This window comes from Myxocyprinus asiaticus, chromosome 8 (genome assembly GCF_019703515.2).
Source record: "Myxocyprinus asiaticus isolate MX2 ecotype Aquarium Trade chromosome 8, UBuf_Myxa_2, whole genome shotgun sequence".
Taxonomy (NCBI): Eukaryota; Metazoa; Chordata; class Actinopteri; order Cypriniformes; family Catostomidae; genus Myxocyprinus; species Myxocyprinus asiaticus.
In genome coordinates, this window is record NC_059351.1 from 728,590 (window position 1) to 743,989 (window position 15,400).

Genomic DNA, 15,400 nt, shown 5'->3' on the forward strand with positions numbered 1-15,400 from the left:
ATGGGGTATTATTTGTAGAATTTTGAGGAAAATAATGAATTTAATCCATTTTGGAATAAGGCTGTAACATAACAAAATGTGGAAAAAGTGAAGCGCTGTGAATACTTTCCTGATGCACTGTAAGCACCATCTAAACAACCGCTGCTTCATGTTTGGATCGCTAAAGTAGCAGAACTGCAGCTGGTCAAACATGCTCGCTGCGTTGCGGTAATGGACTGTGGTCAATTTTGATGAGTGATTTCAATTTAACAACAGTGTTTCGTGTAAAAGCCCCTCTCATTTCTGTTTCACGAGTGCTGTTGAAGTCATGTCTCTGCCCAGAACAGCGGTTATGCTTGTGAATGAGTTTGAAATTTGCTGTAATGCGAGATCATGCATGAGGCAGAGCTGTGATTGGATGGAAGCATTCACTCTCATGAATAATATGGAGAAACTTTGAGAATCGAATGACGTATTAGTGTACTCTACTACCAACCACAACTCAGAGTTCACGCATATACCTCATATTTTGTGACATTGCTTCAATATAATGCTTCAATAAAAAGAAATAAGCATTTTCCTCTTAACTGCTGCCACACGATTGGCTGATTAGATAATCACATGGATATTTGTTGGTGCCAAAAACAAAAAACATCCAGTGAGCGGCAGTTCTGTGGACGGAAACACCTTGTTGATGAGAGAGGTCAGTGGAGAATGGCCAGACTGGTTCAAACTGACAGCCGCTCTGTACAATTGTGTTGAGAAGAATATAATCTCTGAATGCTGTTCCGAGATGCGGGTTGGTGCTGTTTTGGTGGCACGAGGGGGACCTGCACAATATTAGGCAGGTGCTTTTAATGTTGTGGCTGATCTGTGTATGTATAATTGAGAAAAAGCATAATTCCAGGCGGTAAAATAAATACAGTAAGTAATGTAACCTATCTCTTTGACTTTGTTTTGTACTGTAACTTTACTCGACTTGTCTATTCGACTTGACTTGCTTAAGGTGAACCTCTGACTTGTCTTGTCTGGCTTGACTGTGTGCACTGCTGACTTGACTCGGGACATGAAGGCAAGGACTTGAGACTTGCACTTGTGTGACTTGCACACACTTTTACATAAAGAGCATTGTAATGAAGCCAAGACTCTGTCACCATCACTGTTTATGGACTAATTTACGATTATTTATGTAAAAGGCATGTGACAATTGGCAAGTGATCGCTGATGATCTACTGTTGATGAATTACTGCTCATATAGTATTTATTAGCCCATATGACAATGTTTAATTTATAGTGATTCTATCGTAATCCATTGTAAGAGTGTGAGCTGAAAGCACAGTCATTTCAAAATAAGAGACCTGGCTTTATTACAGGCTTGTTTATAATTAAAAGACCTGTGTTTTACATCAAATCATAAAGAGTTGCCCTTGTTACTATTGGGATTTTGGTACAACAAACACTCATCTGGGATTTGACTCATGTCACAGTAAGGAAAGACCAATATTGTTTTTTTAACATTCAATAAATTAATTTTGAAAACCATCAGCCAATTAATCGGTTATCGGCCTTTTCAACCATCTTAGTTCTGGGTATCGGCAAAATCCACTATCGGTCATCTTATTAAGAGAAGTCTAATGCTTCAATAATAGCTGCTTCAGTGCTGCATTTCTGACTTTTTAAAAGGGAAGGGTGATTAATTGTGTGTTTTTATGTTATAATTTCTCTTATTGCAGTTTAATATGAAGAGTCAACTATAAATCATTCATTTATTGATCATTTCCCTGAACATTGTAATCACTGAGGTGCTTCGCTCTGTTTGTTGAAGCATCCCAATCAGCCAGCCATTGCAACATTAGCTCAGCCAGTGGCATGGGATTAGGGCGGGACTATCTCTTTGCCCAACCAGTGGCAGATGGGGAAAGTGCACAGGAAACCTGCTTGAAAATAGTCATTATTATTTTTTTTTAATACTGTTTGGTCCTGCTAGGGGCACAGAAAGTACACACTTCATCTGTAATTACCAAAATGTCTGATTGGATGTTGAGGAACTCTCCCTTGTCGCCTTACTATATTTCTCTCTGTCTGTGAAATGTGGTTTCAGGAGGTCAAACATAAGCCGGATACTTCATCTTCACCCCTTCTGCATCCACAGAAAGAGCAGATTTCGGTTGACAATCGAATTACCAGAGGCCCAAAGACACAGCAGGTACATCCTCAGGTCTAGTTTCACACATAGCCTCTCGTGCTAAACCGAGCGAGCTTCCTCAGTGTCTACTATCTAAATGTGCATAGCAGGATAATAAATTGTGTTCCTCACTAGCGCAGTTCATTGAAACAGGCACATCTCTTTTTTTTTTTTTTTTTTAAGTTAACATTTATCCCCAACCCTCGCTACAGGATATATGCATGACAGGAACTTAGACACAGAATTTATCCGTGTGACAAATCATTTATCAAGTTTTTCATATTATTATTTTTTTCTTGGAATATCTCTTCATTGAGTTTTAAGAAGATAAAGCAGTGCCATACAGTGCATCCGGAAAGTATTCACAGCGCTTCACTTTTTCCACATTTTGTTATGTTACAGCCTTATTCCAAAATGGATTAAATTCATTATTTTCCTCACAATTCTACAAACAATACCCCATAATGACAACATGAAAGAAGTGTTTTTGAAATCTTTGCAAATTTATTACAAAAAAATGTACATAAGTATTCACAGCCTTTGCTCAATACTTTGTTGAAGCACCTTTGGCACCAATTACAGCCTCAAGTCTTTTTGAGTATGATGCTACAAGCTTGGCACACCTATTTTTGGGCAGTTTCTCCCATTCTTCTTTGCAGGACATCTCAAGCTCCATCAAGTTGGATGGGGAGCGTCGGTGCACAGCCATTTTCAGATCTCTCCAGAGATATTTAATCGGGTTCAAGTCTGGGCTCTGGCTGGGCCACTCAAGGACATTCACAGAGTTGTCCCGGAGCCACTCCTTTGTTATCTTGGCTGTGTGCTTAGGGTCGTTGTCCTGTTGGAAGATGAACTGTCGCCCCAGTCTGAGGTCCAGAGCGCTCTGGAGCAGGTTTTCATCAAGGATGTCTCTGTACATTACTGCATTCATCTTTCCCTCGATCCTGACTAGTCTCCCAGTTCCTGCCGCTGAAAAACATCCCCACAGCATGATGCTGCCACCACCATGCTTCACTGTAGGGATGGTATTGGCCAGGTGATGAGCGGTGCCTGGTTTCCTCCAGACATGACGCTTGCCATTCAGGCCAAAGAGTTCAATCTTTGTTTCTCATGGTCTGAGAGTCCTTCAGGTGCCTTTTGGCAAACTCCAGGTGGGCTGTTATGTGCCTTTTACTGAGGAGTGGCTTCTGTCTGGCCACTCTACCATACAGGCCTGATTGGTGGAGTGCTGCAGAGATGGTTGTTCTTCTGGAAGGTTCTCCTCTCTCCACAGAGAAATGCTGGAGCTCTCTCAGAGTGACCATCAGGTTCTTGGTCATCTCCCTGACTAAGGCCCTTCTCCCCCGATCGCTCAGTTTGGCCGGGCGGCCAGCTCTAGGAAGAGTCCTGGTGGTTCCATACTTCTTCCATTTACGGATGATGGAGGCCACTGTGCTCATTGGGACCTTCAATGCTGCAGACATGTTTCTGTACCCTTCCCCAGATCTGTGCCTCGATACAATCCTGTCTCGGAGGTCTACAGACAATTCCTTGGACTTCATGGCTTGGTTTGTGCTCTGACATGCACTGTTAACTGTGGGACCTTATATAGACAGGTGTGTGCCTTTCCAAATCATGTCCAATCAACTGAATTTACCACAGGTGGACTCCAATCAAGTTGTAGAAACATCTCAAGGATGATCAGTGGAAACAGGATGCACCTGAGCTCAATTTTGAGTGTCATGGCAAAGGCTGTGAATACTTATGTACATGTGATTTTTTTTCATTTTTTATTTCTAATAAATTTGCAAAGATTTCAAACAAACTGCTTTCACGTTGTCATTATGGGGTATTGTTTGTAGAATTTTGAGGAAAATAATGAATTTAATCCATTTTGGAATAAGGCTGTAACATAACAAAATGTGGAAAAAGTGAAGCGCTGTGAATACTTTCCGGATGCACTCTATGTTGCTTGTGAGGACACAAACTGATGCCTACATTTACAGAAACAGTATATTAGCTGGAGACAGATATTTCTGTTAAATGAGTGTGGTTATGTATAGCTGACACTAACCTACTGTACACAACAACAGAAAACCTTTCTGTTTCTTTGTACAGCTAAAACTGACATACTTATCCTCATCTTATCTGAAAGTATGCTGATTTACTGACTGTGTGCTCTTCCTGCGATTCTCACAGGGCATGTCATCTGTAGTGCTCATTTTATACACACTGGTGGGCAAAAGTTTGGAATAATTACAGATTTCGCTGTTTCAGAAGGAAATTGGTACTTTCATTCACCAAAGTGGCATTCAACTGATCACAAAGTATAGTCAGGACATTACTGATGTAAAAAACAGCACCATCACTATTTGAAAAAAGTCATTTTAGATCAAATCTAGACAGCAGCCATCACTCCAACACCTTATCCTTGAGTAATCATGATCAATTGATCATTTGGTACTAGAAAAATCACATCCTATTATATCAAACACAGCTGAAAGATATTTGATTCATTAATTGAAGATTAACATTGTCTTTGTTTTTGAGTTGCCACAGTATGCAATAGACTGGCATGTCTTACGGTCAATATTAGGTCAAAAATGGCAAAAAAGGAATGGCTTTCTCTAGAAATTCATTAGTCAATCATTGTTTTGAGGAATGAAGGCTATACAATGCTTGAAATTGCCAAAACACTGAAGATTTCATACAAAGGTGTACACTACAGTCTTCAAAGACAAAGAACAACTGGCTCTAACAAGCACAGAAAGAGATGTGGAAGACCAGATGTACAACTAAACAAGAAGATAAGTACATCAGAGTCTCTAGTTTGAGAAATAGACGCCTCACATGTCCTCAGCTGACAGCTTCATTGAATTCTACCCGCTCAACACCAGTTTCATGTACAACAGTAAAGAGAAGACTCAGGGGTGCAGGCCTTATGGGAAGAACTGCAAAGAAAAAGACACTTTTGAAACAGAAAAACAAAAAGAAAAGGTTCGAGTGGGCAAAGAAACACAGACATTGGACAACAGATAATTGGAAAAGAGTGTTCTGGATCTTAACCCCATTGAGCTTTTGTGGGATCAGCTAGACTGTAAGGTGCGTGAGAAGTGCCCGACAAGACAGTCACATCTATGGCAAGTGCTACAGGAAGTGTGGGGTGAAATGTCACCTGAGTATCTGGACAAACTGACAGCTAGAATAACAAGGATCTGCAAAGCTGTCATTGCTGCATATGGAGGATTTGTTGATGAGTACTCTTTGAAGTAGTCTTTTCAAATTGTAATAGTCATTTTTCACATTATTAATGTCCTGACTATACATTGTGATCAGTTGAATGCCACTTTGATGAATAAAAGTACCAATTTCTTTCCATAAGAGCAAAATCTGTACATTATTCCAAACATTTGGATGCCAGTGTATATTTTTTAGTCATAGGTGTAGTCAGGAGTTCATGTCATATTCATTAATTTTAGTTCATTTTACTCAAACTTAAATCATTTTAGTATAAACAGTTGACAATAGTGTGCAAAATGATGTCAAATGGGAACAGACTAGGCATACAGGCATATTTACAACTTGAGTTACACATTCTGACCAGCATGTAATTTGGTTTTAAGTTCACCTATGCATTCGCTTCATTGTCTGTGCAGTCAATGGCGTTAAAATCAAATTATTTGACGGCAATTTTTATGCCGAGGCAACGTGCAACTGGGTGCAAATTGGAGTATTTTCTGTGGCCATTTGCGCTCAAACAGTGGAAAATAAAATGATGTCCCTGACAATTACAGTTAATACTGGCCATGGTGTTGTGTGTCAATAGATCAATGTGATTAATTATACTTTCATTATCTATAATTTAATGTAGTCTACATTCAATTAGTCCTGATTAGCACCACCTTTTCAATGTGTGCATAAAGAACGTCATAGAGGTATACCTTTCATTCAAGAAGGATGCAGTTACTGCGCATAATAATGTTAGGCACACATTTTCTGTTTCTGTTGTCTTTTAATGTATTGCATACTGTGCATTTACACTTGAAGACCAAGATACGTGTGAAAATATCTTCAGCAGGAGTCTTTATTGCAGATGTTCAGGAACTACTGTGGTCAAAAGTACCTGTACTTCTGTACCAAGTCGAAATTAAATTAAAAAGATGTAACGATACCAGTGTTTCTGCAGTACCAGTAATACTGCGCACCGGATGAGCCGTCTGACTAACAGACGGCTGCTTTTAAATGCTCACACACTTATGAGCGCATGCTGTTTCTCCTTTTACACTGAACTGGACTATTAATCAAATTAAAATAGTGATGTGTCCTTGTGTGCTTATTAAACATTGTGATTATTTTTCCACCGATTTAATTAAATAAATACAATCTGCATGTGCTGCATGCTTCAGCACACACGTGAATGTGTGAAGCCACAGACTGATCAAACACTACATTTTATGAGCATCACACCTGCAGACTATGGGCTTCGGTTTTCTACACACAACGACTTGTGCCTTCAGTAGCATACAATACACCCACAGTTTGTGCGCATACACCCATAGATAGCGCAAACACTCTACGTGAGAGCGCTAATATGTAAAATGTTTGCATTTGGTAGGATTTCTTTTTTTTTTTACCACTTTATTTTGAAAAACAAGTGTAATATTTTTATTTTTTTTGCGGATAGTTTGACACATTTTTACAGGTATAAATCTTTGATAAAGTATTTGTGTACATGCCATAAAATCAGTGTACATGTTTTCCTGTGGACTTTTTTTAATAATAGCATGAAATGGGCAGACTCGGTTCATACCAAACTTTATTAGCAAGAGAAACTTAAGTGTACATTGCAAATGCATTATCAGATACTATACATACAGATATAAAACATATTGAATGCTGAAGTTTAATTAGCTGAAGTTTAAAATCTCAAAACTGTTATTTTCTCTGGCTGCCGTTCAGTCTCTACAAGTATACCTGGATGCATCTTGCTCGGTCTGTCGTGCACACGCCGGGTCTCTCGGGCAGTTTCGCATTTTATGCTGTTCTGATGAAAGTGACTGGGTGTTTCTGCCGATATGAAGAGATACGGCAGCTTGCCTGTATCTTTCCCACACCTAGTTCACCTCTTGCGGGTGAAGTCTCCATTCTCCGTACAGTAAATCTTCTGCCGTGATTATTATGCACGGGACATTCGTCACGCGTAATGAAAAAGTGTGCACTGCTGTTGAGTCGAATGTGTACTTCCTGAAAATTTATATATTCCAATTTTAGCCACAGAAAGTGGGGGAAAACTTTAGTGAAGTTTCGCCCATTGTACAAAGGTGCCTAGGTTTGTTCCTGGCAGGCAGCAGATGCCCTAAGTAGCCTGCCAGGAAAAACTCGGGACACCTTTCTCCTATCACGTGAAGTTTCAGGAAGTAAAAAAAAAGGATACTGCATTAAATAGGTTAATTTTTTTAATGCATTAAACATAACATATTAATCACAGAAATTAACTAAATTAAATTTCCCAGCTCTTGTTTCAATAAATGAATAAAATATTTAAAAATAAAATCGACCTGTAGAAGTGAAGTCCATGCCGATACAATCACTGTTAATACTAGCCATGATTTGTGTGTCAGTAGATGAAAATGATTAATAATACTTACACTCTCTATAATTTAATGGAGTGCACATCCAAATTCTGATGAGAATCACATTTGCCATGCTTATTAAAGGAGTGTGTTACTGTCATAGAAATAGGCTTGACATTCAACAAGGACGCAGTTAATGCACACAAGAACTTTCATTGCATATAGTCCATTTACACTACTAACTTCTTATGAATGTGCTGTCTTTGTTTATATCACTGGTGCTTGATAGAGAATGGACTACAGTATACAGTACTGTGCAAAAGTCTTAGGCACATAAGATGTTTCACAAAAGCATTTGTCTTAAGATGGTTGTTTATATCTTCAGCTTTAGTGTGTCAATAGGAAATATAAATGTTAGACTCCCAAACATTACTTTTGAAAATAGAAAAGATTAGAATAGAAGAACAGGGAGCCCTGCAACAGATGGCATTGCCCCCACATACCCCCCCCCCCCCACTGAACATCATGTCAGTCTGAGATTACATAAAGAGACAGAAGCAATTGAGACTAAATACAGTTGTGCTCAAAAGTTTGGCAGAAATTGTGAAATTTTGGCATTGATTTTGAAAATATGACTATGTCTTTTATTTAAGGATAGTAATCATATGAAGCCATTTATTATCACATAGTTGTTTGGCTCCTTTTTAAAAAATAATGATAACAGAAATCACCCAAATGGCCCTGATCAAAAGTTTACATACCCTTGAATATTTGGCCTTGTTACAGACATACAAGGTGACACACACAGGTTTAAATGGCAATTAAAGGTTAATTTCCCACACCTGTGGCTTTTTAAATTGCAATTAGTGTCTGTGTATAAATAGTCAATGAGTTTGTTAGCTCTCACATGGATGCACTGAGCAGGCTAGATACTGAGCCATGGGGAGCAGAAAAGAACTGTTAAAAGACCTGCGTAACAAGGTAATGGAACTTAATAGAGATGGAAAAGATATAAAAAGATATCCAAAGCCTTGAAAATGCCAGTCAGTACTGTTCAATCACTTATTAAGAAGTGGAAAATTCAGGGATCTCTTCATACCAAGCCAAGGTCAGGTAGACCAAGAAAGATTTCAGCCACAACTGCCAGAAGAATTGTTCAGGATACAAAGAAAAACCCACAGGTAACCTCAGGAGAAATACAGGCTGCTCTGGAAAAAGACAGTGTGGTTGTTTCAAGGAGCACAATACGACGATACTTGAACAAAAATGAGTCGAGTTGCATGAAAGAAGCCTTTACTGCGCCAATGCCACAAATGACAACACCTTGACACGCCTCACAGCTTCTGGCACACTGTAATTTGGAGTGACGAGACCAAAATAGAGCTTTATGGTCACAACCATAAGCACTATGTTTGGAGAGGGGTCAACAAGGTCTATAGTGAAAAGAATACCATCCCCACTGTGAAGCATGGTGGTGGCTCACTGATGTTTTGGGGGTGTGTGAGCTCTAAAGGCACGGGGAATCTTGTGAAAATTGATGGCAAGATGAATGCAGCATGTTATCAGAAAATACTGGCAGACAATTTGCATTCTTCTGCATGAAAGCTGCGCATGGGACGCTCTTGGACTGTCCAACACAACAATGACCCTAAGCACAAGGCCAAGTTGACCCTCCAGTGGTTACAGCAGAAAAAGGTGAAGGTTCTAGACTGGCCATCACAGTCCCCTGACCTTAATATCATCGAGCCACTCTGGGGAGATCTCAAACGTGCAGTTCATGCAAGACGACCAAAGACTTTACATGACCTGGAGGCATTTTGCCAAGATGAATGGGCAGCTATACCACCTGCAAGAATTTGGGGCCTCATAGACAACTATTACAAAAGACTGCACGCTGTCATTGATGCTAAAGGGGGCAATACACAGTATTAAGAACTAAGGGTATGCAGACTTTTGAGCACAACTGTTTATAGAAGAACTGTGGCGAATTCTATCCTATCTGCCAACAACCAAGAGAAACTGTGTCCAGGTGTGTCTAGGAGAATTGAGGCTGTTTTAAAGGCAAAGGTGGTCACATCAAATATTGATTCAGCTTTTTATGTTTATTGGACTTTGTATGACATTAAGTGATGAATGAAAACTATCTATGTCATTATTTTTGAAGACATCCTCACTATGCAACATTTGTCCCTAAAACTTTTGCACAGTACTGTATAATAACCAGAGAAGAGCCTCAGAATTAAATTGCACTTGACCCAGCCCATTAGCGCTTTGTGCAAGAAATTTTGCTAAACCCACTTGAGCCTAGACTCAGCGCATACTTGCACAAAAATACCAAAACTTCATGGCCATGCCCACTGACTTTGCACTTATGCTTTAAAGCAAAGCGCTGCACTAGCACTTTTAAAATTGGGTCCAGTATAATTAGATTGCAGCATTTTGTGCTTAAAAAATCACACTAGGCCATATTATTTTTAAATTTGCAGTCCAACACCACCTAACTTCATTTATATCACTTGTGCTTGGAACACATAATTTTGCCAGCCCACTTGCACCTAAACTCAGTGGGTACTTGCACGAAAACACCAAAACTTCACGTCCATGCCCACTGATTTTGCGCACATGACGCATCACAAATGACTGCGCTTAAGACGTGGCCGTCTTAAAATAAGACACTAATGCTTCACTATTAGTTTCTTGACTGTTGGAACCGTTTCTTTGTTCTTCATATTCAGGCATCATTGATTTTGTTTCTCCTTTGTAAGCTTTTATTTCACTCTTTTAAAGTTGCTAATCCTTTCAGAGCTGAAGTCTTTGAAATGGAGGACACTGCTCCTGTGAATGCTGCGAATGTTAAGTTTTGGTTTTGGGACATGTGTCAAGAAAGTTCAGCTGTGTTGTTAATGACTTGAGTTCAACACATCGATAGGAAGATCATTTGAACTTCCGGGCAAGTGACTATAGTTAGTTGTACCCAATAGCAGCCATGTCAAAAGCTAATCTTCATAACCATTGAGCTTTTAAAGGATCCTTTCAAGACTGAGTTTTTCATCTGGCCCCAAAAGATTTCGATCTCTCAACTGATGTACTACAGCTGCCATTTTGTAGTTTCACTCTTTCACAGTTGATCCGTCACACAGAGCAGACAAGATTTCCTATTGCAGTCGCACAATGCTCTCCACTGGTCTTATGTACTTCAGAGAGAGCCCACGTCTCTCTCTCTCTCCCTCTTTTTTTCTTTCTCCCCCAAGTCTGCTTCTGTTGTCCTATCAAGTGTAACTCCAGGCCCTGATAGAGCAATTAAAGGCGCCTCCCTCCCCACCTTTGGTAATGAGGCCTGGCGCGTTTCTCACTCTATAACCCTTTAGTCTCCCCTAATGGGACATCATTATTGTCAAAGAAACAATGTAAATGGAAATGAACATGCTCATTAGGTCCCTGCACAGAGATCCCTTCTGCAGCATGCCGTGAGTGCTCCTGCTCGCGATTCAGCCCGTGTCCCCTGTTAAATTTTGGAGACTGTGCATGCTGATGTTTGTGTTTGTGTTTGTGTGTGAGGTGCTATTGCTCACGTGCCTGTAGTATTGTTGAAAGAATCTGGTCTTTGTCTTTTTATATTGTTTTATGGATTCTCCCTCTGTCTTTGTCAGCGCTCCAGGTCTCTCTCTCCAGGTGGCGGCAGCAGTGACAGAACAGACAGACAGGGGCAAAGGATTCAGAGGCTACAGGAACTACTGGTGCTTAAGGTGAACACTTAATACATCCTTTATTCTTCTCTTTTGACACCTCTTAGGAGATATATGTCCTTGTGTGCACATTTTAGCGACATTCCTTGCCTCCTGCATTATGGCTCTATTATTGCACATACAGTTACAGCAGAGCTGAATTAATGTTCTCTAGAAGAAGCTCACAAAAGGACTCTGGCAGCCCTTTAGTTTATGAGTGAATAATAGAGTTAGGGATTAGGAATGTGTAAAACTACATGTTTTCAAAATCTATTAGTCTGAGGCTTGCCTAAATGACTAGTCGACTAATTGGTCTTCAAGAAGCCCTGTATAATTAGGATGGTTGCAGGTTCACCTGAGCCTGATCAGACAATTCTAAGGGGGCATTTGCTTGGGTCCTTGCATTCAAACACAGCCAGACAACACACAATGAAATGGAACCGAATGCAGTCTCTAAAAGTGTTTTAAAGGGGTCATGACATGCCTTTTTATTATTTTAATATGTTACTTGACGTTCACTTATAATAGGAGTCAAGTTTTCTGTCATATATTTGTAAAACATGATCATTTCCCACCCTCATTCGGACCCTCTATCGCTGTGTTTTGGTGCTGCTTCTCCTTTAAGACTTGACAGTAAACGCCCACTGTTCTGATTGGCTCTCTCCTTGTCATCTCACTGCTCACTGCTACTGGGTGGGGCTACAGAAGTGATAAGGTAAAGTAGGTGTTGATGTGTTGTGGAGGCGGTCAGATGCAAATGTCTAGTGTGACATCACAATGTGGAGGAAGTAGAGAACGAGTCGTTTTGGCAGCTTGCTTTCAACAAATGCTCTTTATATAGTGAGAGGGAAGTTTTGAGTTCTGAAACTTTTACTATGTTTTTATAGTGCAAAGACCTCATATTTTAAAAGATCAAAGGAAAATGTATTCCTCATCTAATTACCCCACGTGTGGCGAGATACTCGGGCAAATATCAGTGCTGGATGCAATGCAGTGGCCAAAGATGTCCGGATATGTATGGTTGTAATGGCGGTGCTTTAAAGGTGAATTTAAAAACTTTTCAGATTTTGCCTTGTAAACTGCATTGCACACAGTCAGCATCAAAATGAAACAAATATGTAAGAAACAGTCTGAATAAACTAGTCGACCTATACACTAATTGACTATCTGACCTTTGAGTTTTGAGCTGGTAAAATTTAAAAGCAGTGGAGAAAAGTCTGCTGTTGTCCTCTACCCAACGCCCTCTATCTGACCTCAGTCCTTCATACACACACACACACACACACACACACACACACACACACACACACACACACACTCGTTGTCTACTGAGGCAATGAGGCAGCAGGAGAGAAGTCTGCTGAAGAACTTGCGCTCTTCACTAAACCAATCATCCATGTCTTTCCTCTGACTTTTCATGCCTCTGTCTTTAACCCCCCCCAACCCCCTTTTGTCTTCTGCTCTCTGCTCCTCCTGCCTTCTCTTTCATTTTCCTACAATTTCTTTGAAATCTCTAGTAAACTAATCTACTTGATACTTTTGTCTGTCAAATGCTTACGTGGCAGTCAGAGGTTCCAGCGGTAGAGAGTACTTGAGATTGTGCAGCTTTGTGTTGATTTTGCTGTCCAGGTGGAAGTGTGCTGGGTACTTTATACGCCTTCTGTATGCCTTGATGTCACTCAGACACGAAACGTTGGTCATTCAATCTGAGCAGCCCTTCATTAGCGTGTTGCTTTGTTTCACTTTTCTGTCTCATATTCTCTGTCTTTCTCTTTTTGTGTTCGTTTGAAGGCTGAGTGTCCTCTTGTGAATTTCTGAGCAGTAAATCCATACTTGTCACATTGGCAGCCAGACTGGGGCTGGCTTGTTCTCTTTGTCCTTGTTAATAATAACAGGGTTCAGGGCCCTGCATTTCCCACCCAGCAGGGCTGCCGTGTCATAGCAGCGGTAAACAAGCTTTCCTCCCTTTCAGAAAGCCTTTCGACAAGTCTCCTGGCCCTGGCCACTCAAGCTGAAAGGTGCGCTTGCTGTCTTTGCCAGAGTTCGCCTTGGCTAAGGTCAAAATAATAGAGGGCCGCCTTGTCAGGAAAATCTATATGTTCACCCCTGAAAAGTCCCATGTAATCTTTGGCAGAGATCCCCAACCCCCCCCCCCCCCTTTTTGTTTTTTTCTTCAAATAGCTGTGAGGCAAAGACCAATATTAACGGGCATTTGGGGAGCGACCCAGCTCACTGAGGCGTTCCGCCTGCTGGGGGGTTTAAGTGGTGGGAGATGTCAGCCTTTTCCTATTGGCTGACGGGCGAAATGTCAGGCCACAATAATGCTACAGGTGCCAGGTTGGCGTGGAAACGCTTATCAGTGCCTTGTTTCCAGAAAAGGAATGAAAGGACAAATCCAAAAAAGAAGACCAAGAGGCTCTTTTATCATACCTTCATTTCCAATGTGTAATCTAGTCTTAAAGAAATAGTTCACCCAACAATTTTAATTGTTATCATTTACTCACCCTCATGTCATTCCAAACCTGTATGACTTTTTTCTTTTTTTGTGGAATACACAAGGATGGATTTTAAAGGATATCCCATTTGCTGAGTTGTTGATAGTGGCATAAATGCTTAAATAAGAATCCAAAAGTATTATAAAAGTTGTTGACTTTTTGTGGCTGCGTTATGTTCCAAGTCTTTTGAAGACATATAATAGGTTTTAGTAAGAAACAACCCAAAAAGTAATTTTACAGTAAAAATCTTGACTTCAGCCATAGCTCTCTTTTGTGTGTTCATAAAGGCATGAGAGATGCCCATTCAAAATGGCTTGCATCGGAAGAGATACATAACACAAGTTATAACACACAACAAAAGTTCTCGCTAGGAATGCTGCAAAACTGGCGTTTTTCACCGAATTGCGTATCAGTCCACTGAACCTGATCCAAATCCATTACTGTGTGTTAGTCATTGTCTTTGCTGTTTAACTCCAAAAATTAAATAAAAGCACCATTAAAGTAGTCCATATGACCTGTGCATTTTATTCAAAGTCTCTTGAAGACAAACGATAGCTTTGTGAAATGTAAAAGGCTGCATTTAAAAAGTACATATTTTAAAAGTTATTTTCAATAAATATGCGCTGCTCTGTTGACAAACTCATAGCACGCGCTGGTCATGTGATGATGCGCTGCTATTTTCAGCTCTGAGCGCTACACACAAACAACATCTCAGATGTAGATGCTTAATAGTTCGGTTTCGTTTATAACATGCATCAAGAATGGCTTCGGAAGAGCATTTCACCAGATTTTATATCAGAAGTTTATTTATTTGTATTTTTTTTTTCTCCCCAATTTGGAATGCCCAATTCCCAATGCGCTCCAAGTCCTCGTTGTGGTGTAGTGACATGCCTCAATCCGGGTGGCGGAGGATGAATCTCAGTTGCCTCCGCGTCTGAGACCGTCAATCCGCGCATCTTATCACGTGACTTGTTGAGCGCGTTACCGCGGAGACATAGCGCGTGTGGAGGCTTCACGCTATTCTCCACGGCATCCATGCACAGCTCACCACACGCCCCACCGAGAGCGACAACCACATTATAGCGACTATGAGGAGGTTACCCCATGTGACTCTCCCTAGCAACTGGGCCAATTTGCTTAGGAGACCTGACTGGAGTCACTCAGCACGCCCTGGACTAGAACTCACGACTCCAGGGGTGATAGTCAGCGTCTTTACTCACTGAGCTACCCAGGCCCCTGAATAAGAAGTTTATTAAACTACTGTGAATTGCATTAAAAAACTAGGCTACACCCACACCCACACACACACACACACACTCAAAGGACTTCTCGGAGAGTTCCGACCATCAAAATAGAAGCCCAAGGGTTTTACAGTTAAAAAGCCACGACTAAATATGCATTACTATTGTATAATACATTGCTAAAAATTGATAAATAATAATAATAATAATATATTGTCTATTA

General features: G+C 40.4%; 1 protein-coding gene across 5 annotated transcripts in view; it reads left to right on the forward strand.

The window, feature by feature from the left end:
- cntln (centlein, centrosomal protein) overlaps positions 1 to 15,400 on the forward strand; it is a 122,420-nt gene that overhangs the window by 32,121 nt on the left and 74,899 nt on the right. For all 5 annotated transcript variants that reach the window (XM_051704987.1, XM_051704991.1, XM_051704989.1 and 2 more), the window contains 2 exons: positions 2,081 to 2,185; positions 11,367 to 11,462. In XM_051704987.1, the coding sequence (XP_051560947.1) occupies positions 2,081 to 2,185; positions 11,367 to 11,462 (201 nt within the window). The remainder of the gene's footprint in view (positions 1 to 2,080; positions 2,186 to 11,366; positions 11,463 to 15,400) is intronic.